Raw genomic sequence first — 18,840 nt, forward strand, 5'->3', positions numbered from 1 at the left:
CCGCTCCCTCACGGTAGGCTACGTACGGCGCGAAAGAAGTTCAACATACACTCACTGACCTGACCGACTCACCCACCCACTCACACACTCGTTCACCCACTCACCCACCCGTTCACCCACTCACGGTCGGATAATGTACGGTGCGAATAAAGTCCAGCATACACTCACAGACGAGGTGCCGATGATCGTGACAGCCCTCCGCTCGGTGCGTGGCGGAGTGGGGGAGGGATGGGGGTTGGATGTGGCCGCCTCCTGTCGTCATTTACCTAAACGCTGCCAGGGACTTAAACACAGACGAATCAACAATGCAATCCGATTTGACGAGACAAAGAGACAAAGACCCCCCTATAGCCTGAACAGACTGTCGGGGCAAGTGCTGTTAGCGAGCAGCACTTATGAAGGCTACCGGCACTATGGCACACGAGGGGGTGGGTGGCCAACACCACGTCGAGCCGCCTTTGTCTGCTTCGTGACGATGTTTGCACACCGCACCAGGTACTCATTTGAGGCTGAGTCGACCTAGGGGAGGCCGAGGACCGCTTAAGATAATTGTCACCGGTGTTGGCCGTGAGCGGGAATCGAACTCACACATACACATACAGACACATATACAGACACACAGACGCACACACAAAGACACACCAGAGCAGTGTGCGTCCGTCCCCTCCGCAGCGGTGGGCGGGAGTGCAGAGTGTCGGTAGAAGGGAACCGCTTTGGAATTGGCGTGGGAATTGTTAATTGTGGCACGTGCCGCTCGCTCTGTGGCTGCGAGGCTGAACGCGGAGTCAGGGCGACATCTGAAATCTGCTCAATTCGTCAACCTGGGCGCACCCACAGGCAGCGCGAGCGACTCCCGCCTGGCACAACAACCACCAATCATCATTATCACGACTACACTGAGGGACGGCAGCTCGGGGGTGGGTGGGTGGAGAATACAGGGCTCCTCCTAATTGGTCTCAAGGAGCGAGAAGGACCGGCACCACCACAATTTCCCACTACCATTTACCAGCACCACCACCACCACCACTACTACCAGCACCAACAACAGTACCAACAAGAGCAGCACGGCCACGCAGCAGCCGCTGTTGCTGCTACTGCTGTTGTTGTTGTGACGTTGTTGTTCCGTTGTTGTTCCGTTGTTGTTCCGTTGTTGTTGTGCCGCTGCTGTTGTTGTTGTGCCGCTGCTGTTGTTGTTGCTGCTGTTGTTGTACTGCTGCTGCTCAGTCATGTGGTGGTGGTGGCGGCAGCGGCGCTGCACACGCGGCGCCTTCTGCGCGGCCTCCAGCGACCGCCTCCACCTCCTCCAGCAGAAGAGGTGAGATCGGACCCTGTGGTGTGGAAGAGGTGAGATCGGACCCTGTGTTGTAGAAGAGGTGAGATCGGACCATGTGTTGTAGAAGAGGTGAGATCGGACCCTGTGGTGTAGAAGAGGTGAGATCGGACCCTGTGTTGTGGAAGAGGTGAGATCGGACCCTGTGGTGTAGAAGAGGTGAGGTCGGACCCTGTGTTGTAGAAGATGTGAGGTCGGACCTTGTGTTGTAGAAGAGGTGAGGTCGGACCCTGTGTTGTGGAAGAGGTGAGGTCGGACCCTGTGTTGTAGAAGAGGTGGGATCGGACCCTGTGTTGTAGAAGAGGTGAGGTCGGATCCTGTGGTGTAGAAGAGGTGAGATCGGACCCTGTGATGGAGAAGAGGTGAGATCGGACCCTGTGGGGCAGGGCGCTCACTGCTCGCTGTGCTAAAGATTATTGATGAAGGCGATCGTGATGATGGCTCCCTTGATGGTGGTGGTAGTGATGATAGTGGTGGTGCTAGTGCGGGTCACTGATGATGATGATGATGCTAGTGCCGGTTGTTGATGAAGGTGATGGTGGTGATGGTGGTGGTAGGTGGTGATTGTGTTAATGCGATCCACTGACGAAGGTGATGTGATGAGACTCACGTCTTTGTATAGACGCGTCTATATCTGCAGTAGTCACGACCAGGAATTTACCACCGCCTCCACCGCCGATGACCAAATCACCCGGAATATGCCAGACCTCGGGAGCTAAGCAGCGTTGAGCCTGGAGAGTGCTTGGATGCGCGTAAAAAAACATAGGTTGTCGTCCTGCTTGCTGCCGGATTAATTCTGGCCTGCAGTGGGCAGTGCAGATAAGCCATTGTTGTACATTACTGCGCTAATTGTTTATTATACGTGACTTTACCGATAGAATTAAAGGATATGAATACTGCGTTATGCTATGGCATTGAATGCATCGGGCAGTGCCGGTGGTTAAGGGCAGTGGCACTTTCAATCCCATCAGAACATCAACAGGGCCGATGACTGTAACATTTAAAATTAGCCACGGGAGTGCGATCGTGGCCATGCAACCCAAACTATTGGCCATTTAGTAAACCCATAGATGCTCGTCGAAATACATAGAGACCCACAGAGAGACTATAAATACAAAGCCACGGTATTGTGATTGTGGCCATGCAACACAAACTCTGGGACCGTACCGTCAGCCCACTGTGGTCTACACTCCTTCAACAGAGGAGGAAGATCAGCAAAACGACACGAAATCTCTCTCTCTCCTGATGCTCTCTCGTCGTGGCTAGCGGCAGACTTCGGACATTGGCATCTCACTTCTGAACGTATTGCTGCTGCCATAAGGGCGCGAGGATAGACGAGAAGTGGGAGTCCGCGTGTGGTGAAGTGATGGAGTCGAGGTGATGGTGAGGTGATGGAGTCGAGGTGTGGTGAAGTGATGGGGTCGAGGTGTGGTGAAGTGATGGAGTCGAGGTGTGGTGAAGTGATGGGGTCGAGGTGTGGTGAAGTGATGGGGTCGAGGTGTGGTGAAGTGATGGAGTCGAGGTGTGGTGAGGTGATGGAGTCGAGGTGTGGTGAAGTGATGGAGTCGAGTTGTGGTGAAGTGATGGAGTCGAGGTGTGGTGAAGTGATGGAGTCGAGGTGTGGTGAAGTGATGGAGTCGAGGTGTGGTGAAGTGATGGGGTCGAGGTGTGGTGAAGTGATGGGGTCGAGGTGTGGTGAAGTGATGGAGTCGAGGTGTGGTGAAGTGATGGAGTCGAGGTGTGGTGAAGTGATGGAGTGGAGGTGTGGTGAAGTGATGGAGTCGAGGTGTGGAGGAGTGATGGAGTCGAGGTGTGGTGAAGTGATGGAGTCGAGGTGTGGTGAAGTGATGGAGTCGAGGTTGGAGGAGTGATGGAGTCGAGGTGTGGAGGAGTGATGGAGTCGAGGTGTGGTGAAGTGATGGAGTCGAGGTGTGGTGAAGTGATGGAGTCGAGGTGTGGTGAAGTGATGGAGTCGAGGTGTGGATAAGTGATGGAGTCGAGGTGTGGATAAGTGATGGAGTCGAGATGTGGATAAGTGATGGAGTCGAGGTGTGGATAAGTGATGGAGTCGAGGTGTGGATAAGTGATGGAGTCGAGGTGTGGATAAGTGATGGAGTCGAGGTGTGGATAAGTGATGGAGTCGAGGTGTGGACAAGTGATGGAGTCGAGATGTCAATGGTCCACGTCGCGTTCGTCCGTAGCACTCTCGCTGCGCGCTTGGCAGTGTCGGCACAAACTGGATACGAACGCCAAACAAACGCGTCCCATTGTAAAACAGAATTGTCACATTTCAAATGAAAATTCGCTTTTGATCCAGACGGCAGTGTGTCGGGGTGGCGCTTCACTGTGCACATATGAAAGTGAAGTTTCGCTTTTTTCCTAAATTAGTTTTCTTTTTGGTGTAAAAGTGAACGCATGAGAATGTCGTTATAATCTTTGACGTTTGCAGGCTACTTCTGGGTCTCCTTTTCTTTTGCATTCCTTCTGCGTCTTCGCACCATGGCTGGTGATGTTGCTGTCGAGCAACGGCTACAATGTTACATCGGGGTGGTCGAGCGAGACGATTGTGGCGGGATTGGTGGAGTGGTGGAGTCTATTGCTGTGATGCCTCCTTCCTGTTGACTTCTGTGTGGGTCTGAAGGGTCTCTGTGTGTTTATGGTTGTCTATGTGAATCTAAGGGTGTCTATGTGAGTCTAAGGTTCTGTATGTGAATATAAGGATCTCTATGTGTGTCTGATTCCGTTTGTGAATCTTCGTGTCTCTACGTGAGTCTATGGTTATGTATGTGAATCAGAGGAGGAGATTGCGAATTCTTCTTGTGACCTTCATTCGGCTTTCCAAGTTTCATCATTACTCGGTTTGAAGTGGCTTTGTTAAAGGTTGGGAGCGTGGGTCCCAATGAACTCGTGCGACTTTAAGCGGCTGTGGTGTTGGTGGTTGTGGTAAGGGATGTAATTGAGATCCCCCTGGTGGATGTGGAGAGGCACCGTGTCCTACCGTTCCTTGGACTTTCTGGAGGGTCGCGGTAAACGTGGTGAATGTGCGACAACACGGGGCGACGACGGGAGCTGGGGGGTCGACGAGACTGCGACACCATTTTTCACCTTCGTTGAGCACCCCCTAAATAGTGAGGGGTCGTTGTTAACCTCGCAGGGGCTTCCATTGAACAGGGATACGAACGGCCAGGTAGTGGGTGGTAGCTGTGCATGCGGGCCTGAAAATCAGCACTGTGGTGGATCACCGCACGAATTACACTATAGCCATGTTCCCTTACCATGGCCACACCCTGGTCTGCCATCAGAATGTAGTCCAGCAAAGTGTGGGCTGATGTCATCTGTTTCTTCTTTACGGGGATAGAGTGTTGCTCCTTTGCATGCATGGGTTTCTTCCAGGTACTCCGGCTTTTCTCCCACATGTATGATAGACAGTTACTAATTGGTTCGAAACACCTGAATGAATAGAGAACTCCAGAGCAGATGTTGGTGCCGGCTGGCCGCCTGGCAGCCTTCCAGCTCGTCTGTGGTTCCTCAGCAATTGCGAGATGCAGTTTGCATGAACGACGCGATATACAACTAATCAATGTTTTTTTGGAGACGTGACCTTGAAGATAACTAACGTGAAGTTTTGTTAGCATCAGCACCCTAATGTGTACACATTCCACAAAATAGAAAGTCTAAAGATTAATTTGCAAAGTTTTATCTTAAACAGATTCAGTTAGGGCGGTGTAAATTATCAATTGCTTCGGCAGAGGCTGGGATTTTTGCTTTTGGTCAACAGCTGTTGCCTTGTCATGAAGTGGTATTCATTTTAGCCACCCCACTGGGACTATGAGCTGATTTGTCCCCCAAATGGGATTCAAACTCCAGATGCACATGCGCCACGGTTGGCTCATGCAGGCGGAGTTGGGTAAATTATTCGTGAGGGTCTTCACGAGCAGGGGCATGTTACGAGTGAGGCCTTAGGCCTAAGCCTGCTCATGATCTGGAAACAGTGCAGAACGAAATAAACTATTTTTTTTATTTTACCAGGTAAGGCCCACTGAGCTGTATAGCTCTTTTTCAGAAGTGGGCTGGCCACAAATGATAGCTCAACGAAGTGGCTTATCACGATGAAGTTGATAGCAGCCAAATTCTTTAAATGCGTGATGTTGATTCTAAATGTGGAGGGGGAAACCCGGAGGGCCCGGAGAAATATCCATGCAACCACTGAGAGAGAGACATTCAAACTCCAAATATGCAGCAGGCATTACGGTCGGGATCAAACCCACGACCTCCTCTATACTAGCCGAGGTAGTTAACATCTCGCCACCATGGCACCCAGTACATCACGTATCCGACTCCCCGGAGGCCGATGTATAGGCATTACTTTGACAGGTCAAATTCGTGAACACGGGTAAAAAATTAACGTTAAACCATGAGGCACAAAGAGATTACCGGACGGCAATATATAGCGCAGACTGCTTAATTTATAAACGTGGATAAATGTTTAACACTTTCCTGTTTCGAAGACCTACACGTACGTCATCGGTTCTTCTTTCAATTCCGTTCAAGTGAAGTATACACGTACATATCTGTACGTTGGCGTACGTGTACGTCATCAGAACGTAACCGGAAATGAAAATGAAATAAGTAACTATTGGTACCGAGGCTCCCACAAGGCCATGCAGGAGGACGTGTGGCACAGTTTTGGAGCCAGCTATCATAGAATGTGGCGGTCGTATCGTTACGGTTCTGTGGTCAGCACAAGTCTTTAAAAGCAACATCGTTAGTACGCCTCTCTAAATAAAATTAACGCCGAGCCCCTTGCGCGTTCCGAGATTTAAACGGTGAATGGAGCACCCACCCTGCAACTTGCAGACGTCTCGGAACGGAAAAGGGTTAACGAGTTGCTGCTGTGCTGAGGATCGAGATCAAGATCGCACGACCGCACGTGTGAAGGGGGTCGGATGAGTGAGCGCTCGGAGAACGCGGCCATTCCACAGCCGCACATGCCGTGCCGGGTGTGGCCGGTTGCTCGGCCATGACGGGCGGATATGCGATGTCGTTGATGGCACCAGACCACGACCTACTGAGGCATTGGGTTTTTACCAGATTGTGTCGGAGACATGACACGGACTAAGTACTAAGTACCCGTGCCAAATCACAGGAAGAATATTTCGGACTTCCAAGTCGGCGCCCTGCGAACGATTGTTTAAGGGCGCTTTATAAATATCAATTATTATTATGTATGTATGTATGTTGGACTTCGTTCGCATCGTACGTAGCCAACCGTGCCAATCGGAGGTGCGGGGGAAGGACAGCAATCGGTTAATTAATGTGACCGTTTCAGGTATTTCTGTAAATCGTCAAAATAAATACTTTGCGTCAGGGCATGAAATTGAACCCTGCGTGTTTGCATGAGATACCGCAGAATCGCAGCCCACCTGTTCCCGAGTCGGTCGGACCGAGGATGGTGCTGATTTTGTCTGAATGGAAATATTAATCGATTTAGCCGTCCTGTGCATGCACACTTCGGCAAACTCTGACACGATTTGTTCATTCGGTCTATTAACACACGCCACATACTGGCCAGGCTGGGTGGGGGTGGTCGGTGAAACTGCCGGAGCGATTGTTTCAGAATATAGGATTGGGGGTCACCAAGATTAATTTTCCAAGCCCAATCTTGCTGCCACCTTGCTGCTGCTGCTGCTGAGCCACGGGGGAGACGTTTAAACAAGCTCGACAGGCTCGCGGTCCAAGCGGACACCACCCTGCATGGTGACGTAAGCTCGTGCATTCCGAGCAAGCTGGAGTAACAAAGATCCCCCACTCCCCTATAGCCTTAACAGACTGTTGGGGGCAAGTGCCGTTAGCGAGCATCTATGAAGACCGGCACGGCGCACGAGGGGGTGCGTCGGCCAGCACCACACCCGGGCGCCTTTGTCTCCCGAGGTTTATGAAACGCACCAGGTACTCATTTAAGGCTGAGTCGACCTCGGAGAGGCCCCAGGACCAGTTAAAATAATCGTCACTGGTGTTGGTGGCCATGAGCGGGAATCAAACTCGGGTCACCGGGTTCATAGCGCAGAGCACTAACCCCTGCACCACCGCTGGACTAATACCCATGGTACCACCCTGGCTTGTTCCCACGTAATACAGCGGAATGTGGAGCCCGATTCCACAGTTGGATGCAAACTTATATAGTACACGCAGTGCAACGTGGTCGCCAGGCACCATTGTGAAGACTATGAAAGCGAATAAGTAAGACATTTCACCTGCTTGTCATGATAACGTTGTTTTGGGTTCCGTCGTGTTCATGTAAATGTGTCGTGCACCCACCTCCACCCGACACAGCCAATTAGAAAGATTGTCACTTGAACAGAAAGTGCTCATTTGAACATGCTAACAGAACTTGTCGGCAGGAGGTAAGCACACGACAGATTTAACATGCACGATCTAACTCAAACAACGTCGTAATTAATTCACCTCCTTAACGTATTCCTCCCAGGTAAAACAAAGTATTCTTTACATTTCCTGTTAGCCACTGGCTGCTGATGAGACGCGTTTCTGTCGAAGCCTGGTCCAGAGTTCGCCTCACGCTTGGCCACTACCGCTGACGGCAGGCCTCGTGGCCTCGCGGCTGATGTGCGGCGAACGTCACATGAAGGAGGTACACCCTCTGATCTGATCTGATCTCTTTGTGCACGCTCGTTGGATCCACTGCTGTTCGCAGAGCGCAGTGAGCGACCGGCGGCTTGCGACTTAATCAGTCGCGGGGGTGCGAAGCGATTTCCTTGAGCGGTTGTTGACTTGTTTTCGGTGCCCGGCCCATTCTGGAAACACGGTGGCATGCAGGGGAGGCGTGCGTTGCTTCGTTGGAGCTTATCGCGCGCAGAAAGCAACGTAGACAGAAACGACTATGAACAGCTTCGCGAGGAGTCAAGTTAAACAGCTCGTGAGATTCGTGTGAATGTGCCGCGCATAGCCAACCATGCTAATCGTGGAGGTGCGGCGGGTCAGGGACAACAAGTTACTCGTTTGAGGCAGCGCGCGTGAACAACGTGTGGCACCGTGTGTTTGCGGTGTTTGCGCCTTAATTGTGTTGTGGTTCTTCTCACCATTGACCTTTTGAGGCGACTATAAATAAAGGGCGCCACCCCCCCCCCGTCAGAGGTCACCGTGAAGCTTCCGGAGGGGTCATCGTGGAGGCGTCTTCTCTCAGTACCCCCCCCCATCCCCTGTGACGTCTGTCCAAAACGATCGGCACCTCCGTGCCCGAAAGAGCGTCCCATTGCTGCTCGCATCGGAAATTCCATGTTCCCATGACGGGGGCGGTGAGAAAGGTGGGGGGGCGAGTCTCCACGTGACAAGAAGGCATTCTTAAAACATGAAAACCAGAGGTGGAGGCCAGTGACTTTCACTGGGCAGGCGTGGGTCTGGATGACCACGATGACCTCTGCTTGTCCCGCTGGCCCATCTGCACGCCAGCGTCTGTTGCCCGTCAGTACATCTCGCGATGGAGGTGCCCTGGCCCCGTGGGCCGACACTTTGGTGGAGATTTGCGACCTGTGCCTCGTGCGGAGTCTCTCGCCTTCTGTGAACTTCGACCTTTGTCCGCCTGTGGTGTTGGCATGAGATTGCAGTACAGCAAGTGGGTCCTTGATGTTTTTGTTTGCGTGCAGACTTTTAGGACGTTGGTCTCAAGTTTAGTTTTTTGTTTAACCAGGTGAGAATTCAAAAGGCCATAATGGTCTAGTTTACAAGAGCGACCTTGGGTCACTAAAGTGACAAATCTATAGAAAGATACATTGAGACCCAGAGAGATACAAACAGACCCATGGAGACACCCATAGAGATATATATATATAGAGACAGAGATATATATATATATAGAGATACATAGAGACTCTAAAATCCCGCCGATGTGAGTCAATGTTTCACCAAAGCAGCGCCATTCGACTCGAGCGGATTACCTCCGGATTGATTGCCGCACAAACCACAAAACACAGCCACAGAAACTTCGAGGGGATCTCGGGTGACCGTGCTACCGATATGCAAAGCAATTGGCTGTGAGGTTACTCCTCCATAGGCACGGGATGTTCCCTGCTGTCCTCCGAGGGCTCCATGTCGTGCCCACAACGGCGCGGAGCGGCGCGGAGGAGGTGCGGGCGGCGGTCGTGCCAGCCGGCGGCACCTCGCCGCAATCCGGCCGGTACCAAGCGCAGGCTGGAGGGGCTCACCTGTTAGTCGGTGTGTGGTGTGTGTGGTGTGTGTGTGTGGGGTGTGTGTGTGGTGTGGTGTGTGGTGTGCGTGTTGTGTGTGTTTTGGCGCATTGCACCACGAGCCGACAGATCTCCATTTCTTCGGTGAGGGAGATCTGATCTGCTCCTAGGCCTCCCCGAGGTCGACTCAAATGATTGCCTGGTGCGGTGTGTCAACATCCTCACTGTGGAGACAAAGGCGGCTGGTCGTGGTGCTGGCCACCCGCCCCCTCGTGTACAGTTCCGGCCCTCATATAGGTGCTACTCGCTAAAAGCACTTGCCCCAACAGTTTGTTAAGGCTACGAGGGGGATCTTTGTCTTTGTGTACAGATGTGTCAATGTGTAGATGTGTGTGCTCTCACAATCATTAAGGACCTTCATGTTGGTGAGTGGGCCCGGGTAATACTACGTGGCCGGGAATCGAAGCCATTCCCTGTACACCTTGGTGTGCGACAGGGATGTCCTCTGGCTCCTTCATTATTTAACATCTATTTTGACCACGTAGTTAGTGAAGCCTTAAAATAGCTGTACCGGGGGAATTTCCATTTGGTACAGATACAATGGGAGGCTGATCGATGCCCGGGTGCGGTCAAGGGATGGCTCCCTATTGCTCAACCACGTTATGTATGCTGATGATCTGGTAATTTCTTCTCACTCAGAGGAGGAGTTGGAGGCGCTGCTGCTGAACCTGGAGCTTGCCACCAAGAGGTGGGGACTTACCATCAGCCCCACCAAAACTAAGCACCTGCCTGGGTATTTTGTACCATCGGATACTCTACCTCCGCAATTCCCAATTGGTGATAGGGCAGTTGTGGAGAGAGTGGAAAGTTTCCCATAACTTGACAGTGTGCTCATGACCAGTTCTGGTTTAACAGCAGAGGTCTCAATCCGAATCAGTTGAGCGGCATTATATTTTCATTGGTTGCGTAACGCTGTGTGGAAGCTACCTGGTCTATCACTCCGCACGAAGCTTCAGGTCTTCTCGGCCACGGTCATTCCCTCCCTTCTCTATGCTTGCGAAACGTGGACCCCCCTAATGGAACATCTTCGCCGGTTATAAACATTTAGGCTGGCCTGCCTACGATCCATCCTGAGTTTAACTAGTCCCATTGGTGAGCTCCTCCGGCAGGCAAGGCTACCTTGGCTGGGCCATGTAGCCCGCATGCTCAGACACCGCATGCCTAAACAGCTTTTGTTCGGCCGGATCGAAGAGGCTAAACGGGCGCGGCATGGGCTAGAGAAGAGATGGAGTGATGTGGTACAGGAGGACGTGGAGTTGAGTGGACTTGCCGATGATTGGTATCAGCGGTGTCAAGATCGGCCTCTGTGGAGGAGGCTCGTGAAGGACGCTACTGGGCAGTTGGAGGCAGTCGCCCTCCAACAACTACGGAGGGCGGAGGAGTGACGCTCACAACAACGAGAGGAGCGCCGGGTGGCTAAAGCACAGCAAGTTGGCACAGTAGGGGCACAGGTGGTGCATCAGGCAGTCGTCTCAAGCAGTCGATCTGTGGCATTTCGATCAGCCATCCTGCCAGCGGGCGTTCGACACTTCACGTGGCCTCAAGGTGCACATAGCCTGGCACAGGCGTCGTGGTGACGTCACCGCCACTTAGTGGCGAATGGTGGTTGTTGTTGTTGTGTGTGTAGATATGTGTGTGTGTAGAAGCTGCCTGGCCCGCACTCCATACAAAGCTCCGGATTTTCTCAGCCGCAGTTAAATATGGACTCCTCCAATAAAACGTCTGTGCTATATTGAGCCATTCAGGTTGGCCTACCCACAATCAACCCTGGCCTTAACCAGAAAGGATTGTGTGAGGAGCTCGTTTGTCCTTGAAAGATCTGGACACGGTCCCATCGGTGAGCTCCCCCGACAGGTGAGGCTACCTTGGCTGGGCCATGTAGCCCACATGCCCAACTATAGCATGCTCAAATCGCTGCTATTTTGCCAGATAGGAAGTGGTGGGACTAAATGGGCATGGCACGGGCTGGAGAGGAGATGAGCTGATGTGGTCCAGGAGGATGTGGAGCTAAGTGGACTTGTCGTTGACAGATACCAGCGGTTGTCCAGATGGGTATGTATGGAGGAGGAGGGTTGTGAAGGACGCTAATGGGCAGTTGGAGGCAGTTGCAACTCCAACAACAGCGAGGACAGAGGAGCGACGCTCACAACAACGAGTGGAGCGCCGATAGTGGTTAAAACGCAGCAAGTTTGCACAGTGGGGAACACAGGTGGTGCATCTGCCAATCATCTCAGTCAACCCACAGCAACTGAGTCTGTCCCGTGACCACCTGCCAGCGAGCCTTTGACACTTCAGACGATGGCCACAAAGTGCACCTAGCCTGGCACAGCACTGTGGTGTCGTCACCACCAATTTGTGGCAAAGGGCGGCCGTTGTTGTTGTTGTTTGTTGGTGTGTTTACGCCGACTCGTCAGGGGATTAAACCCTCGTGTGGCCTGACCTCTGGGGATCTTTCAACTACCCAATTATTTGTGTTTCTGAATTTAATTGTTTTGCTGTTGGAGCCTCCTGGAGTTTGTTTTGTGCACAGTGCTGATGCTGTTGGGGTGCTGGTGTGGTGGCTGGACGGAGGGGGTGTGTGGTGACCGGTCCGTGGTTTGATGGACTGACCGAGGGGGGGTGTGTGGTGGCCGGTCCGTGGTGTGGTTGCCGGTCCGTCGTGTGCGTCAAGGCTACGTTACTGTGCGTTGTGGTGGAGTGCACGTGACAAGGATCCATCCGTGTGGGTTTGCGCAGGATTAAGGAGATTCCGCTGTTTCTCGCTGCCATGGAAAACGACAGAGAGTCCATCCTGAAGCTCCTCAACAACCCGGACACCGACCCCTACGTCACCGGTACCCTGCGCCCGCTCGCTCGCCGTGCATGCATTGTGTGTGCATTGTGTGTGCATTGTGTGTACATTGTGTATCCATTGAGGAGTAGTTGGTAATGTTGCACTGTGTAAGTGGCGGCTGCTGTTGTGTGTGCGCATTTATTTTGTGGGGAGCGGTGGCGCAGAGGTTAGCGCGTCTCCGCTACGAACCCGGCAGAGACCCGAGTTCGATTCCCGCTCACGGCAAGCACCAGTCACCATTATCTGAACCAGTGACGGGCCTCCCCTAGGTCGACTGAGCCTCAAATGTGTGCCTGGTGTGATGAATAAACATTGCCACGGAGGATACAAAGTCAGTAAGGCGTGGTGCTGACCACCCACCACCTCGTGTGCTGTACCTGCCTTCATCGATGCTGCTACTTGCGAGCAGCACTTGCCCCAACAGTCTGTTAAGGCTACACGGGAGATCTTTGTCTTCGGTGTAGGGGCATTGGGTGAGACGGCACTGCACATCGCCGTGCTGTACAACAGCAACGACGCTGCGCTGGCATTGGCTGACGCCACCCCTCAGCTCATCAACCTGCCCGTCTACTCCCACGTCTACAAAGGTATCATCACCATTGTCGCTATCATCACCACCATCATCATCACTATCGTCATCGTCGTCATCGTCGTCATCATCATCATCACCATAATCATCATTGTCACTATCGTCATCACCATCGTTATCACCATCATCTTTGTCATCATCATCACCATCGCCATCATCACCATAGTCATCAACATCATCGTCGTCACCATCTTCATCACCATTGTCACCATCGCCACCATCATAATCACCATTGTCATCTCCCTCCCTCCCTCCGTGGTTCCGCCGCAGTCCTGGCGGTGCCCTTGCGCCGCTCCCTTCACACGGCCGGCCAGCAACCCCCCCAACTCCCCTTCCCTGCCTCTGTTGTGCCACGTCGCCGAATTCTGGTGCCAGGCGCCGAGCTCATTCACGTGGCGAGTCCACAACCACTCTCTCTCTCTCGGACCGTATTTGAAACGCAACTGGCAAAATGTAAAGTGAAATGACAGTTTCGTTTAAATAGTTTATCGAGTCATTCACTCGAATTGGCCGTGTGAATAAATTGCCGTGACTAAGTAAGCTCCCCGCCACCCGAGGTGATATCGACTAAAGCATTAGGGCTCTTTACAATGCCTACCGCTATGCTTGTCATGGGATGACCGTTCGTGTCTCCCCATAGCTCCTACATTCCTACAAGATCGGACTGCACACGCTCACAGTTTCCAAGAAACAGCCATTTATGTCTCCACATTTATGTCTCATCATAATTTTTTTTGTCATGGGAGCATTAGGCTGACAACACGACTGCGCATGCTTATCGCTGGAGACCTCATGGTGATGCCCGTGGTGACCTCGTGGTGACCCGTGGTCGACTCCCGTGGTGACCCCCGTGGTGACCCCCGTGCGGGCGTGCAGGTCAGACGGCGCTGCACATGGCCGTCCTGCAGCAGAACGTGGCGCTGGTGCGGGCGCTGGTGGTGCGCGGCGCCGACGCCGTCATGCCCCGCGCCACCGGCACCTTCTCCTCGCTCAAGGGCGGCAGTTGCTGTGGTAGTGGTGCACCTGGCCGCTACTACGGTGAGAGCGGTGACCACGCAGCCGCATGCACGGCCACCACCACCACCATCAACAACAACTAGAGCACTGTCAACATTCATAACAACACTTTAAGACGTAGAAGGCTTTCGCGACCAATGCCATCCATAAGAGGTTTTTTGGGTTAGATCCTGTAAATATAAATGTGTCGTTAAACCCGCCACCACCCGACACAGCCTCCACCCGACACAGCGAGTGGTGGAGGGTTTAATGACACATTTCTATGTACGCGATCTAACCTAAAAAAATATTTTTATGGATTTATAACACTGCCAGTACCACAACCACCACCACTATCAACAATAACATTGTCATCATTACTAATAACAACACTCACAGTATCTTCTAGTCCTCTCTGTAAGTGAACCCACAGCACTTGTGTCTGTCCCGTGAACGCCTACCAGCAGCGAGAGGCTTCCACATTTCACGTGGCCTAAGAGTGCACAAAGCCTGGCACAAGCACTGTGGTGATGTCACCGCCACTTGGTGCCGAATTTCAGCTCTGATGTGTGCATGTGTCTTTGTGTTTGTAGGGGCAGCGATTAGTGCAGCGGTTAGCTCTCTGTGTTACAACTTCGGCGACCCGGGTTCGATTCCCGCTCACGGCCAACACCAAGTGACGATTATCTGAACCGGTCCTGGGCCTCCCCTAGGTCGACTCGGCCTCAAATTAGTACCTGGTGCGGTGTGTAAACATCACCACTAGGGAGGACAAAGGCGGTCGGGCGTGATGCTGGCCACTCACCCCCTCGTGTGCCGTGCCGTCCCTTTATAGGTGCTCGCTAACAGCGCTTGCCCCAAAATTATATTCGGACTATGCAGGGGATCTTTGTGTGTGTCTGCGTGTGAGTCCGTTTGCATGAGCGCGTGCGAGTAGCGGATTGCCCAGGTGCAGTGCTGTCCACCCACCACCTCGGCCTTCATGGGCACCGCTCGCTAACGGCAATTGCCCCAACAGTCTGTTAGGGCTATCCCCGGGGGGTTGTGATGGTGGGGGGGGGGGGTCTTTGTCTTTGCAGGGGAGCACGTGCTGACGTTTGCCGCGTGCACGGGGAATGAGGACATCGTGCGCATCCTCCTGGAGAACCACGTGCCCGTACAAGCCCAGGACTCCCTCGGTCAGTCGAGTCCCGTGTCTGCAGCAGTTCCGGGTGGAGTGGCTCAGAGGGGAGGGGTGGCGCGGGAGGCGTGTGTGCCTGCGGCACCGGGGGTGGTGGGGGGGAGGGTGGGCGACGATGGGTGGCTCGGGGAGGCCGGCGGCTCGTGGAGATGAGGAGGGTTTGACGAGAGCGATGCCCATGCTGCGGTATTGTATGCACATTGAACTTCTTTCCCACCGCACGTAGCCAACCGTGCCAATCGGAGGTGCTGCGGTATTGAGCCAGGACCTTGGCTCCTCCTGGGCCCGGGTACGAGGGTCTTTCTCTCTCTGTGCAGCTGCTTGAGGGCCGACGTCGGCTGCACAAAGAGGCAGCCTCCATTCACGATGCACTGTGCAGCGACAGCCAGACATGCACGCAAACCCATTGGCCTTTCCTGAGCAAGAGCATTGTGGGGGTCTTCTCGTCTTGGGTTGCCACCAAAATACATTTGAGCAACACATGTGACAGCAACAGCAGCAGCGTGAGTGATGCGCCGACGGAACGAATGCACGCGTGGGCAGGAGATGCACGTACGTGTGTTTGTTGTACTTTTTTCACACCGTACGGAGGTGCGGTGGGAAGGACGACAAGCCAAACACAGAAAGCAGGGAAATTAGATCTCCTCAATGCGTGTAGAGGGAGCCACGCGACCGAGCCTCACAGAGCCGGGCAGCGGCGGCTCCGGCTACCAGCGGAGATGATCCAAACCCCCCTGGGGCAGCCTCTATGATTTTTGACCGAGGCTCAGCAGCAGCGGTAGCAGCAGCACCACCGCTGCTGCGGTTTATTCGTGGCATTGCGTGGGGTTCGCGGTGCTGCTCCGCCGGGCCACTCTGATGAAACACTGCGCGCGCATGCGGTGTTAACTGTGAGCGGCACGTGCCGTCCGCTTCACGACGGACGTTATAGACACCCCCCCCGCCAAGCGCAGCGCCTCCGTGGTAACCTCGCACCGGGACGACGACAGCCGCGCGATTGCCGAATGTGCGGCCGCTGTTAAATAGTTGCCATTTGAAAAGGTGTGAGGGAAAGTCACACGCCGTGCGCATTACAACGGTGCATCCCGGCGTAACATCATCGTGCTGCATGACGTCATTGCCTCGAACCTGTGAACGCGGGAAGCTGTCGATCAATTTGCGTTGTCGCCGCCGCGCAGGGAACACGGTGCTGCACGTGCTGGTGCTGCAGCCCAACAAAAACCAGGCGTGCGCCATGCACCAGCTGCTGCTGTCGTGCGACCGCTCTGGGGCGGCCGCCGCATTGGAGACCGTGCAGAACCACGACGGCCTCACGCCCATCAAGATGGCCGCCGCTAATGGCAACACTGTGGTGGGTGAGCTTGCATGGTCGCTCGTTCGTCCAGCTCATTCAGTCACCCTTTCATTCGGTCGCTCAACCGCTCACTCATTCGGTTGCTCGCTCACTGCATTGCTTACTCGGTCATGCTTTCACTCGATCGCTCACTCAATTGCTCAACCGCTCGCTCAAATGCTTAACCGCTCACTCATTGGCTCGCTCGTTAATGTGATCGCCCAATCGCTCACTCATTCACTAAATTGGTCACTCAAGCAAACACTCGCTCAATCATTAACCCGATTGCTCATTCGCTCACTCGCTCAATTGACCACTCATTCACCCGATCACTCACTCGTTTGCTCAATTGCAAATCCGTTCGCGAACTCGCACACGCGCCATGGCCGCCACCACCATGTGGCTCTACCAGGAGCCTGCACGGCTTGAGCACCGGCTGGTGCTTGCCGTGGCCTAGCCTTGGAGAACGCAGTCCGTGCAGCTGCTTCGAGGCCTACAGGCCGGAGGGGCCCCAGGCACCGAGCTTCAAAGATGGGCACAATCGGAGGAGGGCGGTGCCCACTGGATTGCTTGCGCCAGCGCCCGTGCCAACCAGGGCCCGTGCCAACCATGCCACCAAGCGACAGGGGAGTGGACAGTGAGCGAAGGGCGCCATGGTGGTGAGATGTTAACTATCTCGCCTGGTATGCAGAATATTGTGGGTTCAATTCATTGCCCCAATACTGGCAGTCGACTCGCGCCTGATTGCGGGCCACTGTGCCGAGTCGCCTCGTGCCGCCGCATGGGGACAGCTGCCGCTGGGGGTGCCCTCTTGAATGTGCCGAGATGAGATGGAGGGCGCCTGTGAGACTCCGCCACCCTGGCATGGTACAGGAAGGTGGCCTCGATCGAGAGCAACTCGTGATGATGGTTGTTGCTATTATTGTTGTTATTGCTGTTGTTATTGTTGTTGTTGACTCCGACTGCGACCCTCTGCAGATGTTCCAGAACTTGGTGACGCGGCGCCGCGCCGTGCAGTGGGTGTTCGGCTCGGTGACGTCCAGCATCTATGACCTCTCCGGCATCGACTCGTGGGACGACGAGCAGTCGGTCATCGAGCTTATCGCCTCCAGCCGTCGGCGCGAGGTCAGCGCTCGCCCGCTCGCTCGTTTGCTCGTCCGCCCACTCGTTTGTTCGCCTGCTCGCCAGATCGCTCGTTTGTTTGCCCGCTCATCCCTTTGCTCGCTCACCTACTCGTCTGCTTACCCACTCACTCTCTTGCCTGCTCGCCTGCTCTTCTGCTTGCTTGTTTGTTCGCTTGGGTTGCTGCGGGAGTTTGGATCCCACAGAAAGAAAGACTGGAAAAGTATCATAGTCACCTCAAATTGTTTCGTACTTCAGTCTGCGTTGACTTCTTGATGTGTGTGCATCATCACCGATTCATTATCCTGAATCTCCGATCAGCACGTTTGGCTACATGCAGAGCGAAATAAGTTCAACATACGTACATCCTCGTCATTATCATCATCATCATCATCTTCTCTTCACGAGTGGTGGTACAAGGGCATCCCCCCATGCGTGACAATGCCATCTATTGAATAATTTAATCACGTGATTAGGAGAGTCTGAATGTGAATTCCATACATTCTGGTTATCTCATCTGCCAGTTTGCCCACAGTCTGTCAACTGTAAATCCACACGTGATGATTAACCAGTGTAACAATTAGACCAGCTGGACACTGCAGGTAACAAGATTCATGGGTAAGAGGATTGGTGGATAGCTGGGTTGGTGGTGGCTCTGCACGTGGCATCTAATCAAGCACTGTGGTGGCATGGGTCAGAGGATCGTACGCACAGATGTTGCGAAATCCCCTTCCCGTGGACGTCGAGGAGGAACCACACTCTTATCATCTGCCCTCTCTGTATGGGATAGAGCGTTGCCCCCTTGCACGTGTGGGTTTTCCCTGGCTGCTCCGGTTTCCTCCCGCAGGCAAGCACACACTCATTGGCCGATAACACCTTTGCATGTAGAGGAGCCGCAGAGCTTGGGCAATCGTTGGCGCTGGCTCATCGCTGCGTGACTGATGGCCTCTGCCGCTCGTCTGTGGTTCCTCCTCCTGGCGCCTCCGAGCCGCCCCCCATCTCTCCCTCTGCGGAAGCGAGGAGCAAATGCTGTGTGCCGCGCGAGTCACAAGTTGTTATTAGTTGTTGGGCGCCACTGGTGGCGAGATGTTAACTACCTCGCCTGGTATACAGGAGGTCGTGGGATGGATCCCGACCCTGACGCCTGCTGTGTATTTGGAGTTTGCATGTCTCTCTCTCTCCCCGTGGTCGCGTGG

At 53.8% G+C, this 18,840-nt stretch overlaps 1 protein-coding gene across 5 annotated transcripts in view; it reads left to right on the top strand.

The window, feature by feature from the left end:
• Nucleotides 1-731: 731 nt before the first annotated feature.
• Nucleotides 732-18,840, top strand: part of LOC144942689 (transient receptor potential cation channel subfamily V member 5-like) — a 31,874-nt gene continuing 13,765 nt past the window's right edge. The window contains exons 1-8 of one of the 5 annotated variants that reach the window (XM_078869515.1): nucleotides 9,480-9,521; nucleotides 10,231-10,279; nucleotides 12,328-12,425; nucleotides 12,889-13,011; nucleotides 13,890-14,051; nucleotides 15,089-15,187; nucleotides 16,368-16,540; nucleotides 17,501-17,647. In XM_078869515.1, the coding sequence (XP_078725641.1) occupies nucleotides 12,359-12,425; nucleotides 12,889-13,011; nucleotides 13,890-14,051; nucleotides 15,089-15,187; nucleotides 16,368-16,540; nucleotides 17,501-17,647 (771 nt within the window). In that variant the 5' untranslated portion in view covers nucleotides 9,480-9,521; nucleotides 10,231-10,279; nucleotides 12,328-12,358. Of the gene's footprint in view, nucleotides 1,316-9,444; nucleotides 9,560-10,230; nucleotides 10,280-12,327; nucleotides 12,426-12,888; nucleotides 13,012-13,889; nucleotides 14,052-15,088; nucleotides 15,188-16,367; nucleotides 16,541-17,500; nucleotides 17,648-18,840 lie in introns of those variants that run through there. The other 4 variants (XM_078869516.1, XM_078869512.1, XM_078869513.1 and 1 more) reach the window with 4 other exon arrangements.

The sequence above is a fragment of the Lampetra fluviatilis genome, chromosome 28, assembly GCF_964198595.1.
Source record: "Lampetra fluviatilis chromosome 28, kcLamFluv1.1, whole genome shotgun sequence".
NCBI lineage: Eukaryota > Metazoa > Chordata > Hyperoartia > Petromyzontiformes > Petromyzontidae > Lampetra > Lampetra fluviatilis.